This window comes from Arvicola amphibius, chromosome X (genome assembly GCF_903992535.2).
Source record: "Arvicola amphibius chromosome X, mArvAmp1.2, whole genome shotgun sequence".
NCBI classification, from domain to species: Eukaryota; Metazoa; Chordata; class Mammalia; order Rodentia; family Cricetidae; genus Arvicola; species Arvicola amphibius.
In genome coordinates, this window is record NC_052065.1 from 132,403,959 (window position 1) to 132,426,576 (window position 22,618).

General features: G+C 43.2%; 1 protein-coding gene and 1 pseudogene across 1 annotated transcript; both read right to left on the reverse strand.

Annotated features, from left to right (window-relative positions):
• Positions 1 to 556: 556 nt before the first annotated feature.
• On the reverse strand, positions 557 to 3,082 carry LOC119804502 (melanoma-associated antigen 10-like). The gene is made up of 3 exons (XM_038315897.1): positions 2,926 to 3,082; positions 2,616 to 2,732; positions 557 to 2,033 (listed from the first exon to the last, which is right to left on the reverse strand). Exon 3 carries the CDS (start codon positions 1,532 to 1,534, stop codon positions 557 to 559), a length of 978 nt encoding a protein of 325 aa, XP_038171825.1. The 5' UTR covers positions 1,535 to 2,033; positions 2,616 to 2,732; positions 2,926 to 3,082.
• A 16,378-nt stretch (positions 3,083 to 19,460) lies between these two features.
• LOC119805651 lies at positions 19,461 to 19,579 on the reverse strand (annotated as a pseudogene).
• Positions 19,580 to 22,618: the final 3,039 nt, after the last annotated feature.

Below are 22,618 nucleotides of genomic sequence, written 5' to 3' on the forward strand. Positions count from 1 at the left end.
GAAAAGCGACAGCTACACAGAGTAATCATGTCTCGAAACCCCCTAAAAGTACAGTATATTATATACTATTTACAGGGGAGAAATGGGGCAATGTCAGCAATCACCTGACTTTAACTCTCATTTTCACTAGCTAACAAGAACAGGAATCTACAACTAGTAAGGCAATCAAAAATAATTTTATTCTTTCTTTCATGAAAATCCCAAATTCTTTCGCATTGAGTGGGTAATCCCGATACGAATGCCACAGTATCTTGAAATATGTTACAAATTAGATATGAATCATTCTGAAGTGTTTACAGAATGATAAAATTATCCTAATCAGTGTAAACAATACGTGCTTTCCTAATTCCATTTGTAAGATGAAAACATCTCCAGCTAATGAACCTTGCAGTAAAAGTAGCAACATTTTGAAATACCAAGAATGCCAAAATCACCCAGTCAGAACAACAAGAAGAAAAGGTTCCCAACTCCTCCGACCAGCACTTCAATGAGGGTTCAGTTCTTAGATGTGACTCTGCCCGACCTGATGTTGGTTGGAAACTGCCAGTGCACTACACTAGAATGTGTGCTGGTCAGGCAGGAGTGTCACTGTTTGGGGGATCATGGCCTCAGACTTCTCAGTCTCATCTCTCTGCATAGGGAAAACATAGGATATGGGATCCTGCTTAACAACACTGGCAAAAAACTTCAAGACTTCCACCTTGGTGGTTTCAGCATGGGCTCTTGGGCCCCACAGGAACTCATGGCTGGGAGGATCACTGTCTGGCACCCTCCTGTACTCCAGATACCCTTCCTGCACAAAATGCTCAGTGATGAGTCTCCTGGGCTCCCCACACATGAAATGATCCCTCCCGGCATAGAGCCCCATCCTATTCAATATACTCCACAACACCTCCTCACTGACACAATCGTCCTCTATGAAGATGATGCACAGTATGACTATTACCAGGCCTGTCTTGGGTATGCCTGGGAAACCATGCTGCATCCCATCATAGGTGATCCCCAGAGCATGGACAAGAGAGTAGGAGTGGACAGGGGTGTGCTCAAGGGGGTTATTTTCTATTATCTCAAGGCCAAACATCAGCCGCATGCAGTCAGCGGCCTTCTTAAGGATCATGGAATAGTGTGCCTCATAATCTCCGATGACCATGTGCAGAATTTCTGCCCTAGTTGTTATCTCCTTCCTCCTGTACTTGAGGAGCAGGAAGAGAACCAAATCCACGACCATGCTACTGAGCCCATTCTGCGGTGGAGGCTCGGGGTTAGCCACATGGCTAGCTTGATTGCCAGAGGCCTGAGCAGATGGTGCCACTGCAATGAAGCCCACGGCAGTGGGAGAAGAGGAGGCTCTCTGAGCACTGTGGGGAGAACTCAGCATTCCTCCAAGGGACACCCCCCGTGATGTGGTGGCAGTGGCCTCCTCCTCCCCCGCCTCAGATATGGGGACCTGGACTCCCACCACACCCCTTGCCTCCCTTTGGGACTGAGAGCTGTCAGGGAGGTGGAGGCCCTGGCTGGTCTCAGTAGGATCCATGCTGAGTTTCCTTGGGAACACAGACAGGACAGGCACGTGCCGGTCACAGAGATGAAGACTCAAAGGCCTGGAGGAGGAAGGGAGAGGATGAGAGGACTCTGACAGTTATTCCCTGGGCAACTCTCAAAAAGCACCTGTGACTGGATTTTGCCTGGGGAGTGCACTTAGGGTCAAAGGACTCTGGTACTGCTTGTGCTTCTGAGAGGCTGGAAGAAGAGGAGCCCCGCTCCCCAGGTGTGTGCTTCTTCTTGTGTGAGGTAAAGTCTCAAAACAAGTTTCTATGTCTCTGAGAGGGAACAAAAGGCAGTGAGGACACCTTACACCTCCTGACACCTCTTCGGGGGGCAGGGTTGGGGGAGGTAAAAGAGTTAGGTCAATTCAGAGTAACTCTTTTGGGTTAGAACAGTCCACCAGCCCGATTCTCCCCTTGATCAATAGCTTGTCCCAGAAGCTTCCCCGTGATCCCTGGGTCCCACGTCTTTAAGGCAAGAGACTATGCCTGTAAGAAAGAAAGAAGAATGGGAGAGGGTAAGGAATTCAGGCAAGGTGTCTCCGTTTTTCCACAGCTGTCAGGAAGGCCTTTGGCTGAGGGGACTCTCTCAACTGTCATCAGGAGTCCTCACAGACCCTAGCCTCCCTCTGATGCCTTAGGCCAAGGTGCTCTTAGCAGGCCCCTCAGCTCTCTTAGACTATCGGCTGGAACCAGGGCAGAAGACTCAGCCCTGAAGCCCCTCCCAGCACTGTCTGTGAGACAGGGCTTCAGGAAGTCCTTGGGGGGACCACTGTCTCCTTCACTTGCCTCCTGGGATCCTTTCCTGGAACTTCCCAGGAGCTGACTTAACCAAGAACTCGGCTCAGACAAGGTCTCCCACTCCGGGGAAGTTCCACACCTGGCGGCCCTATAACCATCCTCTCAGGAGAAAAGAGCTGGTGGCACAGCCCATCAACCCCTGTGGGGGAACAGCCATGATGGCCACGTGTCCAGGGCTCTTCTCTACAGGGCTCCCACCTCTACAAGGACTCTGACATGCTGAAGTACAAAAAGCCCTTGGTGCCCCTGAGCATGGACTCCAGGTCGTACCCAGACAGTGAGGTCCTTTGGCTCTTTCCTTCAGATTCAGTCCTCGTGGGAGGCCCACACTCTGCAGAACCCTGCTGCTCTCCAGACGTGGTTGCCACTGCTGATCTGATATCAACCCTAGGAACAAGGTCATCATTTCCGATAGAGGCCTCAACCCAAGTCATGCAGTCCAAGGAAGCTAGTCACAGAAGCCCCCACTCCCACCCTCCCACCCCCAGCATGAGAAGAGGGGCACACATGATTTGTGCAGTCTTCTTGTTTGGGGAATGGGGCCCTCTTTGCATGTTCATTTCTGACCGTGACAGCTCACCTGGAATCCTGATGGAAAATGGAGATCACCTCTGACGAGCAGGCATGCTCCCCTCTGGGCCGTGGTGGTCCCCACCGCTGAAAACGCTCACAGTCCTGAGAAGTGAATTTGTCTCAACTCTGGATATGCCAGGGCCCTGACAGCTGAAGACGGGCAAAGTGGGCAGGCCCTAAACTTATCTCACACATTCTGAATCTTTCCTTTCTCTTTGTTCCTCACAAAGCCTTTCCTGACTCTCAGATCCATCTTTCAGGTCCAAGCCACCTGTGAGCCTCCACCCCATCCCCTCAACCCCAAGTCAGAGGTGACACCTGCGTTCCACGGTCAACCCCATTGCTAGTCTGTGCTGACAGCAAGGGCTGCTTTTGTATGTCTTGTATCAGAGGTCTGACTGTTTCCTCCTTGGTGGCCCTGGATCCTTACCACTACATCTCTGAGGCCTTACCCCAGGACCAATCTCCCTCCTCCTTGACATAGTTCAGTAGAAGGAAAGGCACAGCACATACTAGGAGGAAGGGGGGGAAACATGTTAATTCCTCCTCCAGGTGCACCACAGTGGAAATACCATCTAGGTACCTTCTAGGCAGAGTGTCGCTTCTCCAGTCCAGTAGGGTCCCACAGACATGCTGAATGCAAAGCCACTGTCAGGTGTAACCAGACCCCTTAAAAGTCACTCCTTTGAGAGGAGCGGTGGTGGTGGCACAAGCATATCATCCTGACACTAGTGAGGCTGAGGCAAGCAGATCTCACTGACTTCGAGGCCAGCCTGGTGGACACAGCTGGTTCCAGGACAGCCCAGTCTCACACATAGAAACCCTGTCTCAAGAAACAGAACAACAAACCAAAGAGGAAAAAAACATCGCTCCTTTGTCTACAGTGACTGACTTAGTTCAGTGCTCACTAGGGCAACTGGGCCCCCATTTGCTGCAGGGCTCACTACTGGGACACAGTAGAAACTCTGTGGGTCCCTCTCTCTGGAGCATCTTCCCCTGTCTACTCTCCCAACTGACTGTTACCATGGAAATGAGAGGAGCTTCTGTCTGCCATACTCTTGAACTTGCTCCTAGCCAGAGGTTCAGGCTAACTCCAAAGCTAAGCAAAGGGCCAACACTAGCGTGTTTGACAACTTATTCTTCTAAAGGGGCCTCTGATGATCCCGAAACCGCTCACCTCCACTCAGAAAACGGGGCATGGCCGTCACCCTCCTTAGTCAGGTCAGAAAACAGCTCCAGGCTCCCTATTCCCGGGAGCAGGAAGAGCCCTCTGACCGACTCCCAGGCACCACAGATTAGGACTTGAGCCCCCAAGGTGCCCAATGCGGCACGAGATGTCTGCAGGTCTCCCTCTCCTGAACCTCACAAAATGGCTCCAAGCCCCGAGCCCCAGATGCAAGGAGCACGCTTTGGTCCTCACCCTTCACCATTCTAGGCCCTTAGGAAAATGGCTCCAAACCCCCATTGCCTGATGCCAGAAGCGCCTCGTCCATCCCTCACGCCCTTCAGGCCCCTCAGAAAATGCCTCTGATCCCTCCAATACCCGGATACCTGGAGCGTGTTGTGTCTGATACCCTCTGGTCCCCAAGGAAGATGGCTCGGAGCCCTGCTAGGTCCCTGGATGTAGGAAGATGAGCCTGGCTGGGTCCTTCTGGAGCCTCGAAAAATGGCTTTGAGACCCCAGCCCCGGATGTAGGAAGAACATATTGATGGTCTCCCTCCTGGGAACCTCACAAAATGGCTCTAAACCCCCAGCCCCGGATGTAGGAAGTCCAGCTTGAAGGTCTCCCTTCCGGGAACCTCACAAAATGGCTCAAAGCCCCCAGCCCTGGATGCAAGGAGCACGCTTTGGTCCTCACCCTTCACCCTTCTAGGCCCTTAGGAAAATGGTTCCAAACCCCCATTGCCTGATTCTCACAAAATGGCTCCCAGCCCCACTAGGTCCCTGGATATGGATGCTGCCGAAGCTTGAGGGGGCTTCTTCCCACACTCACTCTCGCCTTGGGTGGAGGACTGTCAACACATATAGTCGACCTTGACTCTAGGCCTGTGTGCTTCAGCTGGGGCTTCTCAGACCCCTCATTCATTCAGCTGGACTCTGGTCCCCACGTCCATTCAGCTGGGCTTCTGGGACCTCACGTCCACTCAGCTGGGTTTCCCAGACCCCATGTCCATTCAGCTGGGTCTTCTTAGACCCCATATCCATTCAGCTGGGTCTTCTTAGACCCCATGTCCATTCAGCTGGGGCTTCTCAGACCCCATGTCCATTCAGCTGGGCTTCTGAGACCCCACATCCATTCAGCCGGACTCTGGGACCACATACCACTCAGTTGGGCTTCTGAGACCCCATGTCCATTCAGCTGGGACTTCTGAGAACCCATGTCTATTCAGCTGGGGCTTCTCAGACCCCACGTCCATTCAGCTGGGCTTATCAGACCCCATGTCCCTTCAGCTTGGCTTCTGAGACCTCACGTTTATTCAGCTGGGCTTCTGGGACCCCACGTCCATTCAGCTGGGTTTCTTAGACCCCACGTCCATTTAGGTGTGCTTCTGAGACCCCATGTCCATATACTCCAAGATAGCCTCATGTCTCCACATCTCGGGGACCTCAGAGGTCGACTCCGAGAGGGAAGGCTGATGGTCCATGGAGAGGGCAAGGGGCTAGTTTCCACAGGACAACCCTGTTTGGGGCAGCACACACCATACTGACTTCACTAGTCTCCTGGGGCCCCGCTGACTATAGCCGGCCTTCCACGGTCCACTCAGGTCCTACTTGCACCCTGCGATTTAAGTGGCCCTCATTCCCTCAGTGAATGTCTTCTAGAAGGTGGAGCCTAGGCAGAGCAGTCATGGAACTAGATGGTTCCTGTTTGCTCATGTGGGCCCTGCTTGTATCTAGGCTGTCCACAGGCAAGGGCTGCCTCAGTAGGGGTCTGCTTCTCTTCAAAGGACCCATTTCTTGCCTCCTGAAGTGCTTGCACTCAGAAAGTGTGGCATGGCCATCTCTCTTCCTGAAAGCTCACACATTGGTCCCCACCCCATGTCTAACCAGAATGTACATAGTGAAAGGTAGAAGGGGGTCTCCAGTCTGGCTATTGCAATGAGGCGACCCTCAACATCCAGGTGCTGCGGGAGCTCCTTCTGCTCCTTTAGTCAATAGCCTTTAAGATACCAGCCCACTTGAGCATGGTCTCTTTGGCTTTAAAAAGCAGTGGTAGTCATGAGCTCGCTGTTTTGCAATCGGCTCCACTTCCAGCTACTAGACTCCTTTCCTGATTGTGCAGAGGGCTGTTGTCTAGGATGATGATCTGTATGTTTTTTCCCTTTAAATAAATAACCCTTTTATTATTCGTAATTCCAAACTGGTGCGGGATTGTTTTGTGACTTATGGCATCATCTGGCACCCAACATTTGGTTTTAGAATCCCCCCTCCCACCAGCTCGGCTGCCTGCCGCCTGCTCGGCTTGGCACAAGCCCTCTCTCAGCGCAGTCTGTGTGTGGAGCCAGCAGTTCAATATAGAATATCGCACAGGGGCTTTTCTTGCTGCAATTCTTTATATATATATTTTTTCTTTTCACGCCTCGGATTGTCTTCAAGCCCCCCCCACACCCTATTGTTTGCCTCCCCACGTGGATTTAAACTCCACACCTCCCAAGCTCCATGGGGCTGGCCAGTCTCTGCCCTCATGGTTTGCTATTTTCTGAGTGGTTTTTAAATCTCCCTTGCAGTGCAGCACTTAAGCAGTGCAAGTCAGAGCACAAGCGGTTCCTGAATACTACGACCCCTCAGGGCAACTCTGTCATGTGGAGGCATACACAGTTTCTGGGTTGCTGTTCACTACCCCTGGATTCTAGGTTCTGGTTCCGTGTATGAAATTGATTTAATTACATTTACTTTGTTGAGCAAGTCATATTTCCCAGTTTTTAACAAATACCAAGGCAGACACTGAAACAGGACCCTGTTTTTGTCATCTTTGCATTGGTTCTAGTCACTACTCTGCAACAGCACCATATGTTGGAAAATAGGTAATATGGCAGTTTTCATTTCCATTGCAACTTTTACTGCTTTCTTTACTAATATAATGGATTATATCATGCAAGGTTTATATGACTATGGGGATACCTCAATTTACTGGTTACTAGGTTTCAGTTTTCTTTTCCATATTCTATCACTAAGGAAGAATATGGCACTCCTAGGAACGATATAATCTTTACAGACTAATAATAAACAGCTAGTTGAAATTAACAGATTAAAATTATTGAAAATCAGAGGTTATCTGAACAAGTGGCTACTATGATAGGCAAAATTGATTCCATATCCAAGGGTACTAGGTTTACCTGGAAGGGTTCATACTGTTGAATTTGATATTCAGAAGTTATCACAAAATTTTGATAAAGTAACAGACAGAATGTACCTCCAGGATGGCAATCTACATGATATCCAATAAAAGTTCAAGAAGGACATGTTATCTTTGGAGGGAAACATTGAAACCTTGGATTCACAGGTGAAGAATGGGGGACAAAAAATTGATACCTTAATGAAATCACTAGAAACATATGCAGGTCAGGAGATTCAGGCCTTACGAGAGACAATGATAAAAAAAATTTGAAATGAATGAGGAAATTATTGGAGTTAGTGAACAGGGTAAGAAGGCCCAAGGACAGGATACAATGCCACTACCGGCTGTCAGAACTGGTTTACCAAGTGTTTTAGCATCATTCCCTGTAATTTATACTGACAAAGTGTCAACTTCTAAAGGCTCAAAGGGAGCCAAAGAAGGTAGATGGACGCCAATAGGAATGAGTGATATAAAAGAAATTAAGCAAGCTCTCATTAATTATGGCTTGCACTCTGCATTTGTTAAGGAAATGATAAGAACTTGGGCTTTTAATGTCAGAGATACGCCCCCATGATTTGTCTCAGTTAGTGTCTGCAGTATTGGATGATGGACCTTCCTTGATGTTTCGAATTTATTTCAGAGAAAGATCCAAACATATAGAACAGCAAGGAAGAGCAAAATATGTGGAGGTCTCCCAAAATCAATGTCTTGGCATAGGAGCATATGCTGATCCACAGGTCCAAGCTCTTTACGATGAAGAAGTATTGTCCCTATGCCACAAAGCAGCCTTGAATGCTTAGTATAGGATACAAGAATCAGGAAAAAGGATTGAATCATATATTAGGGTTAGGCAAGGACAGAGAGAACCCTTTACTGACTTTTCACAAAGATGAATTAAGGCTATGCAAATAGGAGCAACTGACCCAGAAGCTAGATAAATAATTCTTGAATCTCTGGCTTTTGAAAATGCAAACTTAGAATGTAAAAAGATAATTGGGCCTTTAAGGTCTAGATCAGCACCTATGGATGAATGGATTCATACAATGAATATTGAGACATTTGGCTATAATGATGAATCTTGGGTAGAAGAAGCAATTTCTAAAGCAATGAGGAAATATCAAACTGCCAAATGTATTAATTGTGGTAAATTTGGACATCTGAAAAGGGATTGCAGGCAAGGAATTTCTAGGAATAATATCTCCTCTGGGAATGACAAAAATAGGAGACCTCAGTCTTCAGGTATATGTAAGAGGTGTGGTAAAGGCCGACATTGGACCAATGAATGCAGGTCAACAACAGAAAGACAAGGAAACCGGATACCATTGGGAAACTGCTTGAGGGGCCTCTCGCAGGTCCCTAAGCCAAAAGTGGCCCAGTCATTCCCAGTTACAGTGGAGAACATGACTCACCAAGAAAATTAAAAAATCTAGTGCCTGCTCTAAAAAGCGATACTGTTTTAAATGATGGGTTAAATGTGGAGGATGAGTCAAAAATCCAGTAGGACAGAGTAAACATATATTTTGGCAGACTTCTGTTAACAAAGACCAAAGCCTAGAGTTGGCATAAATGACATTTTTATTGTAGACTTATTAGATATGGATACGGATGTAAGTATCATTACTCCAGAATCTTGGCATCCGAATTGGCCTCTTCAAGAGGTAGATGTTCAGTTCCTGGGAATTAGAACCCTATCTTGTGTAAAACAAAGCATGAGATGGGTTGAATTCATAGGGATTGAAGGGCAAATGGGAAGACTAAAGCCATATATAGCCAATATTGCAATAAATTTATGGGGGCATGACCTGCTACAGCAATGGAATACCCAGATTAACATTCCTGCAGTCCCAGGAACTCATAATTCTGGGAAGGATATAATGAGGTATTATGGAAAAAGGTCACCAGCCATTCATGATATACAAGAACATACAGCAACTAGCAAACCTTTAGAGGGACCAGCAGCCCTACCTTTAAAATGGTTAACTGAGAAGCCAATATGGATCAAGCAGTGGCCTCTCACTGAAGATAAATTACAGGCTTTGGAACAGCTGGTACAACAGTAACTAGATGCTCACCATATTGAAGAATCAACCAGCCTTTGGAATTCTCCTGTTTGTTGTAAAAGAGAAATCTGGTAAATGGAGAATGGTGACAGATCTAAGAGCTGTCAAGAAGGTAATTCAACCTATGGGTCCTCTACAATCTGGAATTCCTTTGCTTTCTCTATTACCAAAAGAATGACTTCTTATAGTTATTGATTTGAAAGATTGTTTTTCACTAGAGCTTTACAATAAAAGGATAGAGAAAAATTTGCCTTCACAGTGCCTACTTATAATAATTCTCAGCCTACTAGGAAATATCAATGGACTATTCTCCCACAGGGGATGCTCAATAGTCCCACATTGTGCCAATATTTTGTAAGTCAGCCACTGGAAATAATTTGTAAGCAATTTCCTATGTCTATAAATTACGATTACATGGATGACATTTTGTTATCTGATTCAAATAAAGATACTTTAGAAAGGATTTTTGAAGAAGTAAAGAAAGTCTTGCCTAAATGGGGATTACAAATTGCTCCTGAAAAGATTCAAAGAGGAGATTCTCTTAATTACCTAGGTTACAGAATAGGTTTACAGAAAATTAGAACACAAAAGGCACAAATTAGGAGAGACTGGTTACGGACTCTTAATGACTTTCAAAGATTGTTAGGAGACATTTCCAGTCTATGACCAGCTGTTGGGATAACACCTGATCTAATAGTTTATTTAAACAAAACCTTAGATGGTGATAAAGATTTGAATAGTCCCAGAGAATTAATAGATGAAGCAGAAAAGGAACTGACAATGGTTGAGGAAAAGTTACAGGAGGCACATGTGGATAGGGTGAATCCAAATCTTAGTTGTATCCTAGTTATATTGCCTTCCATGTGTTGGGAGCAGTGTGACCCCAGATCCTGAATTTCTTGTAATCCCCTGATCTGAGTGCCTATAGCTGCTCTGAGCACAAGACCTTCAGGAGTTCCTGATGACAGGAGAGTGGTTCTGGTGGGTTTGGCTGGGGCGTGGCTATCTCTATATAATCTGCCCCTGAACACAATAAAGGGGGCAATCTTGGGGAATTCAAGGATGACCCATGTCGCTGTCTTTCTGTCTGTCTGTGTATTTTAACCTCCTGCCCCTTGCCCGAATCTCGTGAACTGGGTGCCAGTGCACCGAATGCAGACACAGGGCACGGTGCGTGGCAATTGGAGGTTCCCACCTCCCACCGAGATATCGGCAATTGGAGGTGCAAGCCGAAATATTGGGAACTAGGGAATGCTGAGAGGTTGCCCTCAGAAGGTAAGGGTGGATTGGGGTATATGGTTAATCCTGACATCCTTGAGCAAGTGGAACTCCAACCGAGAAAGAGTGGTAAACAAACAGGGTTGTCCCCGGCCAGAGGGGACTTATGTATTGGGAAAAGATAGAAAGAATGTATATAGTTTAAAAAGATAAATGTGTACTGATGTATGATATGTTGATTGTGTTGTCTTTTGTGTTCTGGACTGGAGAAAGACATTTGATTCTAGGAACTGCTAAGAAAGGTATCTTGACTTTAAAATATGGGCTTAAGAATTTGATGTTTTGGAAAGGAGGTTCTGTTTTTGTCTCCACAGACGATGAGAGCCTAAGGATTTATTCGATATTCATGTGGTTTGAATCACCGAGAAAGACCCCCTGAAATGTTGCAATGGAGTGTGAACGGCAGCGGCTCCAAGGCCAAGCGGCTCCAGGCGGCCAGCGCTGAGGGGCTGCCATGCGTGCGAACCTTGGGACCTGCCTCAAGGACCAATGAGGCAAGAATGCTAGGCCCGCTTCCAGTGTGGGCCTCAGGGTGCAGAAGCGCAGCAAGACCGCGACCCGCGTCTGAGCGCTACTGGAAAATGGCAGTGAATTGCAGTAAATACCCCTAAGAATGCAGTGTCCCCACTCAGCAGGAAGTAGCCAGACAGATTGACAATGCCCAAATTCCCTAAGTGGGGCCCCTTCAGTGGTTGCAGAGCAGCAATCCTGCTTTCCTGAGTTCCGCTCCACTTCATGCACCAGTTTGGACCCAAAACGAATGCAGCTGGGGCTAGAAGGCAGCTGGAGCAGAGCTTTGCTAGGTGGCTGTGGTGGAAGGCACATTGCCTCAGTCCAGTCAGTGCCTAGCCTGGCGGATGCCACAGCAGTGCCCGAAGTACATGTTACCTGGAGATACTGACCCCTCATTCCCCCAAATACTTAAGATCAGACACTGTTTTATAAAAAATTTAGAGGGAAGATGTTGGGAGCAGTGAGACCCCAGATCCTGAATTTCTTGTAATCCCCTGATCTGAGTGCCTACAGCTGCTCTGAGCACGAGAGATTCAGGAGTTCCTGATGGCAGGAGAGTGGTTTCTGGTGGGTTTGGCTGGGGCGTGGCTATCTCTATATAATCTGCCCCTGAACACAATAAATGGGGCAATCTTGGGGAATTCAAGGATGACCCATGTCGCTGTCTTTCTGTCTGTCTGTGTGTCTGTGTATTTTAACCTCCTGCCCCTTGCCCGAATCTCACGAACTGGGTTCAAGCGCACCGAGCGCAGACACGGGGGCACGGTGCAAGGCATCCATGTAGTATGAGCTGCGGGCACGCCTGCTTTTCATCTCGTCCAGATCTTGCACCACTAGCTTAGCCACTCTGTTGTGTTTGGCGGCGGGCCACTTCCCGCCACCTGGCTAGCTTTACCTGAAATAATTACATGAAAACTGTATTCTTTTTTTTGAAAACTATATTCTTTTAAACACTGTTTGGCCCATTAGCTCTAGCCTCTTATTGGCTAACTCTTACATCTTACTTTAACCCATATTTAGTAATCTGCGTAGCACCATGAGGTGGTGTCTTACCGGGAAGATTCTTAACCTGTGTCTGTCTCGGATAGGAGAGCTATGGCGTCTGCCTAACTGCATTCTTCCTCCCAGCATTCTGTTCTGTTTACTCTGCCTACCTAAATTTCTGTCCTATCAAAGGGCCAAGGCAGTTTCTTTATTGACCAATGAAAGTAACACATAGACAGATAACCTTCCTCCATCACTTCCAGAATTTCTCTTATAGGGATTTTAATGCAGAGGGAAGATATTATTTTAGAATGGATATTTATACCACATAAACCAAGTAAAAAATTAAAAACTTATGTGGAAAAAGTCTCTCAATTAATTATGAAAGGTAAACTGAGACTTTGTCAACTAGCAAGTATAGACCCAGCAGAAATTATAGTGCCTTTCACTACTGATGAAATAAAAAAGGTATGAGAACACAATGAACCATGGCAAAGAGCTTGTGCTAATTTTTTGGGAGAAATTAATAGCAACTATCCCAAAAGTAATAGACTTAACCTCATAAAGAGAACTTCTTGGATTCTTCCTTGAATTGTACATGATGCACCAATAACTGGAGCCCATACATTTTATACTGATGCAAATAAATCAGGGAAAACAGGTTACAAATCAGAGAATTGAGTAAGGTGGAACAAAGCCCTTATAATTCTGTCCAGAAAGCAGAATTATATGCCATTCTTATGGTGCTAAGGGATTTTAAAGAACCTCTTAATATAGTTACAGATTCACAATATGCAGAAAGAGTTAACTTGCATATTGAAACCATTGAATTTATACCAGATGGTATAGAATTGACTTCATTGTTTATCCAGGTGTAAGTCATAATCAGGAATAGGCTTTTTCCTATGTACATAACACACATCCAATCCTATATGGGTCTGCCTGGTCCTCTAGCACAAGGTAATGCAGAAATTGATCAGTTATTGATTGGAAGTATGTTGCAGGCCTCAGAATTTCATTTAAAAAATCAAGTAAATAGCAAAGGTTTAAAGAAAGAGTTTTCTATTACATGGCAACAAGCTAAGGAGATTATAAAGAGAGAAGTGAGAAGGGGAGGATGGGGAGAGCTGGGGGAATGGGACGGTTGAGATGGAGGAGGGTGGATATGGGAGCAGGGATGTATATCTTAATTAAGGGAGCTGTTTTAGGGTTGGCAAGAGACTTGACTCTAAAAGGGTTTCCAGGTGTCCAAGGAGATGTCCCCAGCTTGTTCCTTGGGCAGCTAAGGAGAGGGAGCCTGAAATGGCCCTATACTATAGCCACACTGATGAATATCTTACAGATCACCATAGAACCTTCATCTAACAATGGATGGAGATAGAGACAGAGACTCACATTGGAGCACTGGACTGAGCTCTCAAGGTCCAAATGAGGAGCAGAAGGAGGGAGAACACGAGCAAGGAAGTCAGGACCGCAAGGGGTGCACCCACCCACTGAGACGGTGGGGCTTATCTAATGGGAGCTAAACAAAGCCAGCTCGACTGGGACTGATGGAGCATGTGATCAAACCAGACTCTCTGAATGTGGCTGACAATAAGGGCTGACTGAGAAGCTAATGATATTAACACTGGGTTTTGATTCTACTGCATATACTGGCTTTGTGGGAGCCTAGTCTGTTTGGATGCTCACATTCCTAGACCTGGATGGAGGGGGAAGGACCTTGGGCTTCCCACAGGGCAGGGAACCCTAACTGCTCTTTGGACTGGAGAGAGAGGAGGGAGTGGGGGGAGGGGAGGGAAATGGGAGGAGGGGAGGAAGTGGAAATTTTTAATAAAAAAATAAAAAAATAAAGAATTTCATAAAAAACATCATGTAAATATCAAAGGTTTAAGAAAGAGTTTTCTATTACATGGCAACAAGCTAAAGAGATTATAAAGCGATGTCCTACTTGCTCTTTCTATAATCAAACACTATTGCCTGCTGGAAGTAACCCAAAGTATATTGAAAGGAATGAAATCTGGCAGATGGATGTGTTCCACTTTACAGAATTTGGTAAATTAAAATATGCACACAACACCATAAACACATATTCAGGTTTTCAATGGGCAACTGCCCTGATCTCAGAAAAGGCTAATTTGGTAATCACACATTTACTGGAATTTATGGCCATTATGGGTATACCTGCACAAATAAAGACAGACAATGGTCCAGCATATGTATCTAAGAAAATGAAATGCTTCTTTGCTTATTATAATATAAAGCACATTTCAGGTATACCAAATAATCCTAGAGGTCAGGCAGTTTAATAGAAAGGTCAATTCATACTATAAAGGATCTGCTGAACAAACAGAAAGTGATGGAAAATACCCCCAGAAATAGATTGCATAATGCTTTATTAACCTTTAATTTTCTTAACACTAATGAGAAAGGAACAACAGCAGCGGAAGAGGCATTGGATAATGGAAAAAACTTCTGAACTGAATCAACCAGTATATTTCAAGGATGTGTTGACCTCACAATGGAAACCAGGAGATGTATTACATTGGGGAAGGGGTTTTGCTTTTGTTTCCACAGGAGAAGAAAAATTATGGATATCATCAAAACTAATAAAGATTCGCTTTGGAAAGGAGAAACCTCTTGAAAAAGAGAAATGAAACCACATCCACAATGGTGACCATCATACAGGTGGTAAGTAAAGCTCATGAGGGTTAGGGCAGGGTTCTGCTCTTATCTTTGCTGGAAAATACACATCATCAAAAATTCAGGAAACCTTGTATGTTTGAATGCTTACAGAAGAAAAAAAAATAACTATCCACTAAGGAGCATCTAGAAAACAGAATATGGTTTATGAATCCAGGTATGGGTTGAAGGCGTAAATCATAAACAATCCCACACCAGTTTGGAATTATGATTAATAGAATGGTTATTTATTTAAGGGGGAAAAACTTACAGATCACCGTTCCAGACAACAGCCCTTTGCACAATCAGGAAGGGAGCCTAGTCGCAGGAAGCGGAGCTGGAAGCCAGAGAGCAAGCAGAGGGCAGATGCTGCTTTTTTAAAAAAGGAGAGACTGCGTCTCAATGGGCTGGTATCTCAGCAACTATTGGCTGAAGGAGCGGAAGGAGCTCCCGCAACAATGGGTTACACTTACATTTACACACACACACACACACACACACACGCATGCATGCACACACACACACACACACACACACACACATATTCAGCTGGTTTTGGAGTTGGACAATGGCTGTATACTTCTCTAAATCCAAGCGTGTTGTTAAAAGGAACATTCAGAGTTTCTGTCTCATATCAGGAGCCATCTGGTATGGGACAGAAGGAAGACCTTAGGAAAAAATTTTACTTTCTCCATGTATTTTTTGTCTATATCATATTCTTCATTGAATGTATGTATATATGAATGATGTTTAATTTTTCCATGATGATCAATAGATTTTCCTACAGATCCTTTTCCTGCAGTAATCTTTGAAATTTCCAGGAAGAAGATGGGGCCCCACAGCAACAACTCTACCTAGTTGAGATGACATTGTGATGCAGATAGCGCTACTATAAGACTGCTTCTTCATTTGGGTACCAGCTGCTGAAATGGTGCACTTTCTCATGACATTCTTGATGTGGGAGGGTCTTCTGTTTTAATAAAGAAACTGCTTTGGCCAGCCCTTAGGTGGGTGGAGTAGACAGAACAGGAAGAAGGAAGTGAGATAGATGGCTCAGACAATGCCCTGCCTCTACAACAAGATGCCATGAAGCCAGCCACCAGGCCAGATGTGCTGAATATTTTCCGGTAAGACACCACTTTGTGGTGTTACACAGATTATTAGATATGGGTTAAAACAAGAGATGTGAGAATTAGACAATAAGAGGCTAGAAATAATGGGCCAGGCAGTGTTTAAAAGAATACAGTTTCCATGTAATTATTTCGGGGCACAAGCTAGCCCAGCGATCAGGAGCAGGGCTGCAGGAAAGCAGCCCACAGCTCCTCACTACACATTCTGGCCAGGACTCCAACTAAGAACTTTGAAAAAAAGAAACCTATCTATCGACTGCTTGGAAATTGTTTGCAACTATACTAGATAGTAATTTTGAAACTTAACCATCACTTTAATTTTGCAGGATCCCATTAAGAGAACATTGCCCCCATGACAGCGGGAAGTAATTCTAGAAGATGATGCCCCTATTCCCAAAAAGTTTGACAATAGGGTTGGGAACACTGTTTAGGGGTTATTGATTATTGTATCAGATAGAGGGTTTGTGTGAAAACTATGTTTGTTTTTAAAAAGGGGGTAATAGTAATAGTGGGTAATAGAGTGAATACTTGTGAACTAATTTTCATGGATAATTTACATTGGTATAATTTTTATATATTGATATAAGTTCAAATTATATCTGTTACTTTTGTTTATTTGTACAAAATTATTTTGCCAGATTGTGTATGTATATATATATATATATATATATGTTATTATCTCTGTTTAGGACATTTTGTATATTGATACAACTTTTAGGATATCTTTTCATATTGCATTATATATTACTCCTACTTAGATACTTATATATTGTTTACATTTTGAAGTCATTATCCTCATATGTTGCACATTTGTTTACATGTTATTTAATATTCTGACATGAAGTTTTAGGTCAATAGTTGTTCATGCTTGCTGTACATACTGTTCTTTAGATACATTAGGTTCTTTAGATACATAGAGATTATATTCTGTCTAGATAGGTAATCTTCAACTACTTCAAGGTTCTGTGGAACATGGCATTTAAATAACTTAGGGTTCTGTTGACAGCACCAATGTATTCCCGAGAGAATGTTGAGCACCAAAGACACTTGGAGCTTGTTTTCTTCTTGGGCAAGGAACTGACAATGCCTCAACCACTGATAAGTTACATGATATCCAGAAATGGGTAAGCAGGATTGAAAAATCTTGCCAAGACAGGATAAAACAGTTATTTTTTTCTTCAAAAAGTAAAGTTTATTCTTCTAGTCTCATTTACAAAGTTCCATCTTCTGGTGGGTACGCAGTGTAAACCATATCTGGGGTCCCTGTGGAGTCTGTGCATGTTAAGCAGATACATCTGCAGACCAACTATTTCCTCCTACATGGACAGGAGAGCCACAGTGTCCACTGCTTATATGCCCTCCAGAGCCTATTGCCTTCGCTTGTCTCTTCCAGTCACTGCAGGGTTCACCAGCTTTTGATAGCCTCCAGCCACTGTCTCACTGGTACAAGCTGGTACACATCACATGCTGTCTGAACCATATGCCACTTGCCTCCTGCCCCTGTTTCCATACAAAGCATGGGACTATGTGAGATCAGGATAAGACAGTTTTGAAAAATTTCCTGCCTCTGAAAATGGTCTGTCAATTACACTAGGCCATAGCCAAAGTTGCTTGCTTCAACATTGCAACATGAGACTTTGTGTGATTGCTCAGGTAGCTAATTGTCTCTGTCATATATTGCTTGCTTTAAAAGCTATTTGATTGTACTTCCTGCCTGCTCAAGTAATATTATCTCCCTTCTCAGGCCTTCGATAGGGTTGAAGATTAGATAATCATAGTTACTGTCCTCTTATGATCTAGCCAAGCCATTTCCTATACAAGACTTAGACTCCATAGGATAGAATATTTATTAAAACATTTTGCATATGTTCCTTGCTTAATATTGTTTATGCTGATTGTAATTCTAATCTTATACTTAATATCTGTTCCTAGTGTATATTGTTTTGTATTGGGCTTAGAACTCTCTTACTTAAACAGAAGGGGGAGATGCTGTGGAAGTTCCTTCTCCTCCTTCAGTCAATAGCCTTTAAGATACCAGCCTACTTGGGCGTGGTCTCTTTGGCTTTAAAAAGCAGCAGTAGCCATGTGCTCTCTCTCTTGTTTCTGGCTCCGCTTCTGGCTACTAGACTCTTTTCCTGGTCGTGCAGAGGGCTGTTGTCTAGGACAGTGATCTGTAAGTGTTTTTCCTTTAAATAAATAACCCTTTTATTAATCATTATTCCAAACTGGTATGGGATTGTTTTGTGACTTATGCCATCATCCAGGTACCTCAAAATAGCTCCAGCTCCCTGGGGACACAGATGAGAATATAGGGACCAACATCTACAGAGTTCTCTTCCTCACAAGTCACCCCCTTTTGGTGGATGACCACCTGCCTCCATGATTCTGATCAGTACTGTGAGCATTTGTCCATCACAGGCTACCATCTCACCTGTTTCCTTAGCAGCTGCTCAGAACAGGGCCCAGTGCCTGGAGCTCTGTCCTTTTGACCCATGTTTCCTTTTTCTGGGGATTGTTCTAGCCCACCATTAATTCCAGGAAACAGAGGCATGTGGATCTCTGTGCGTTCTAGGCCACTCTGGGATCCACAAGATTGAATCAGTCTAAAAGAGAAACAGCCAAGTGGTGGTTGCTCACACCTTTAATCCCAGTTGTAGGGAAATGGAGATGGGAAGTAATATAGCTGGGCAGAGAGGAATATAAGATGTGAGGAGGCAGGTGCTCAGATGCAGCCTGAGGTATCACAGATAGAACGTTCAGTCTAAGGATTCCTAGAGACAGGATCATCTATTAAATTTGAGAATTTACTCTCCTTCTGTCATATTTCAGCATTTACCCCTATATCTGACTCAAGATTTTATCATTAAAACCAATTAGAATTCATGCTACATCTATACTCCCTTGCTTTCTAGCTAAATGGTCTCTTTCCAGAAACCACTTAGGTTTTCAGTGGGACTTTCCCATTTATGGCATGTGAGAAGACTCCATTATTGGGGCTAGTGATGCATAGCACCCTAAAGACAAGTGGATACTGCATGGATTTCAAGTGTCTTGCTGGCTTGTCTCCCCTCTAAAGTAAGATATCGTTGTGGACATCAGAGACTATGATCTGAAGGAGGCCCACAATGTATATACAATGGAATAAAAAATTCTTCAGTCTTGTAAGCCAGGTTCACTTTGGAATTATTTTTATTTTTTATTTTACATTTAATGTGCTAGAACAGAATACAGTGGGTTTGGTTATAGCAATTTCATAATATTTTGTATTTGCTAATTTTTCTCTTTGAGTCCTCTCTTCTAGCCTCTTCCCCTCCCTTATCTCTTTCCTCATCCCAGGATCCCTCATTTCACTTTAATTTCATATCTAATCTATTTCCACCATTTTCTTCTCCCCCATTCTCCAAAGAGTTCTTTTTCCTTCTCACATTTGCCTTTTTGTATCATGATATCTACCACATACACACACATATACACACATGTAAAAATTAAAATGTACAAGTCACATATAAAGAGGACAAATGTTTATTTTTCAGAGTCTGGGTTTAGATTCATATAATATTAAAGTAGTAATTAGCAATCACAAACTAGCTAATTGGGTCTTAATCATATGTATCTTGTTGGGTTTGTATACCTCTTCTTTGTCAGAGGTGGTATTAATCTTTCATTTCATACAATATGGATATGCTATCCATGTGTTGTTATCTGTATCCATCACTATACCATAGGATACAAATCATCAAGTTCTTGTCCATTTATACCAAAATAGCCTGCTTTCCATTTTCCAAAAACAAGTTCTCTGTTTCCATATGAGACTTCATCAGAAGGTGTTCAACATTATATTCATTATATAATGTATAGTCTCTTAGATAACAGAATTTCAATAAGTTTTTCTTTTTTACTAAAATAAATTTCTGTCACTTTAAGAAAATAATCTTTTTCTAGCATATATCTCATAACTCTTCTAGTTTTTACTTACCATCTGGTACGGGAGGTCCTTCTGTCTATGTGTTGTTTTTATTGGTTAGTGAATAAAAATAGTTTGGCATTTAGCATGGGAGGAGGAAGGTGGAGTTAGAGAGAAGCCATGGAGCTGCCAGGGACAGATGCTGTGAACTTTACCCAGTAAGCCATAGCCATGTGATGATATACAGATTAATAGACATGGGTTACATTAATAGAAGTGTTAGTCAATAAGAAGCTAGAGCTAATGGGCCAAGTAGTGATTTACTTAATATAGTTTCGGTGTGGTTATTTTGGGGCTAAGCAACCCGTCGGCTGGGATGAACAAGCGGGCCCTTCTCCTACAATTGGCAGTCCAATGTGGTCAACTAACCCCATGGTAAAACCTGAGAAAACTTGAAAAGGAATTCTAGAAAAAAATACAGAGTTTAACAAAGCTTTTTGCTCGTTGCTGGTATTGTGCCACAGCTCCTTTAAGAGAAATTTTCCTGACTCATCATCACCATCATCAACAGCAGCAGTAGCAGCAGCAGCAGCAGAAAAAAAAGCCATACTGTTTTGAAATGCAGGCTTTCTGTGCCAGGCTGCCAGCACAACCTCTGACTCAGAAAGGAGATCCGGCTACAGAACATTTTAGTTGGGTTTGTGAGCAAAGTGCTGCGGCTTGCTTGATGGCAATGTGGACTCTCTGTGTGCCTAGAAGTGGGGTGGTGCACACAGCTCAAAGGCACTAGCAGCTCAAAGGCTCAAGAGGTTCCACCATTGCTGGACTAGGAGGGGCAGGTAGGCACTACCATATTTGATCTAGCAATGACACAGGTTAAATTTTTAAGAAGTGCTTAGCATCTTAAAAAACATTCCTGGACAGTAAACAATTATAGATTCACAATAGGACAAATTTAGACATAAATCCTGGCAGCACTAACTACTTCAAGAAGAAGATGAGCATCAAAGAGGCTCCTTATGGAGTTTGTTAGCCATTTGGGCAAGAAACTGTTCTTGCCTGGCTTTATCAACTGGATATGCAGGACTTGCAGAGAAATGACTATTGAACTTGCCTAAAGGTGAGATGGTCCTTCAGGGTTTCTGTTACATGACTCTAAATGGGTCATTGTGTTGGATAAATGTATGTAGCCTTGGGAGAGAGAAGAATATAGAGAGTTGGAAAAGAAGTAAATTGTTTTTTAAAAAGTCTTTAAAGAGATAGTACAGACAGTCATAGATTAAAAAGAGTAAAGAAAAATAAGTCATGTAAAGATGAAAAATTCATAGAGAGTCTGGATTATGTATATTATTGTGTTTTCTTTGACTTTTTGATTGTGAAGGAGCTAAGTACAGAGAGACATTTCATTGTATAGGCTACTAAACTAAACCAACATGTATATTATAAAGGTATCATGACTTCCAAATTCGGGTCTAAGGATATGTTGCTTTGGAAAAGAGAGCCTTCTTTTGTTTTCACAGAAGATGAGAACCAGTGGATTGCTTATAGACCAATATGGTTTGATAAACCATGGCCCCTGGAAGGTTGCCATGAAAATCCTCAAAAAATTACTTCACCAAACTGCTGAGTGAGATGAACCTAATACATGGGATACACCATAAAAGACCTAATTAACAATACCCCCAAACAGCAGGAAGTAGTATGGAAAAAAACTATGCCCATATTCCCAAATATTGTCTATAAATGTTTCTTTACATTTAAAGGGGGATATGATATAAATATGCATAAATTGCATTGGTATGGATCTTGGTTTATTGATACAAATTTAAGGTCAATTTTGTTATATGTATATTTCTGCTCTTGATTAAGGTATTGTGATTGTGTAGTTCATTTAAAAATATAATGTCTAATTAAGAAATATAGGCTAATAGATTGTCATTTATAATAGTCAAGATTGTAGTCATGTTACTTTGGATATATATATATATATATATATATATATATATATATATATATATCTCAGTTAAGTATTCCTCAAATCTTCGTATATATATATATATATATATATGTATGTATATATATATGTGTATATATATAAATATATCAGTTAGATAGGTATTCTTCAAATCTTTCAGAGACCTTCAGAATATGGAATTTAATATGTTTAAGAACTTAAGACTTTTCATGATAGTGAGACACATCTGCTCCTGGCAGCACTAACTACTTCAAGAAGAAGATGGGCACCGAAGAGGCTCCTTATGGAGTTTGTTAGCCATTTGGCAAGAAACTGCTCTTGCCTGGCTGTATAAACTGGATATGCAGGACTTGCAGAGAAATGACTACTGAACTTGCCTAAAGGTGAGATGGTCCTTCAGGGTTTCTGTTACGTGAAAGAGTCTGCTAGATATTTGCAGGACACAGAAGAAAGTGACTGACAAACTGCCAATACTATCTTTGAAGTTTTCTGCTTCGTGGAAAAGTCTGCTGGATACTATGGGCCTGTAGGCTGAAGATGAGTGTCCCATGGTACAGAAGGACTTTGGGTGACTGTCCAGGCAGTGAGATGTCTCTGTCAATTCTAGAGTTCTGGAAGTTGTTTATAATGCACTTCTTGTTTACTTAGGTAATAGTATATCCTTCTGGGGTCTTTGATGGAGTTGAAGAATAGATAGTTGCAGATATAGTTTTCCTTAGTTATGATAAAAGATAAAGTAAATAAAAATATTGTAACGGTAATTCTTGCTTGATACCTGTTATATGTAATTTTACTGTTAAAGTTAAAACCTTCCCTTTTATTTAAACAGAAAAGGGG

What these genes read in the sequence shown, in the direction of transcription:
- LOC119804502 (XM_038315897.1), bottom strand. Translation starts at nt 1,534, where the DNA reads ATGGATCCTACTGAGACCAGCCAGGGCCTCCACCTCCCTGACAGCTCT.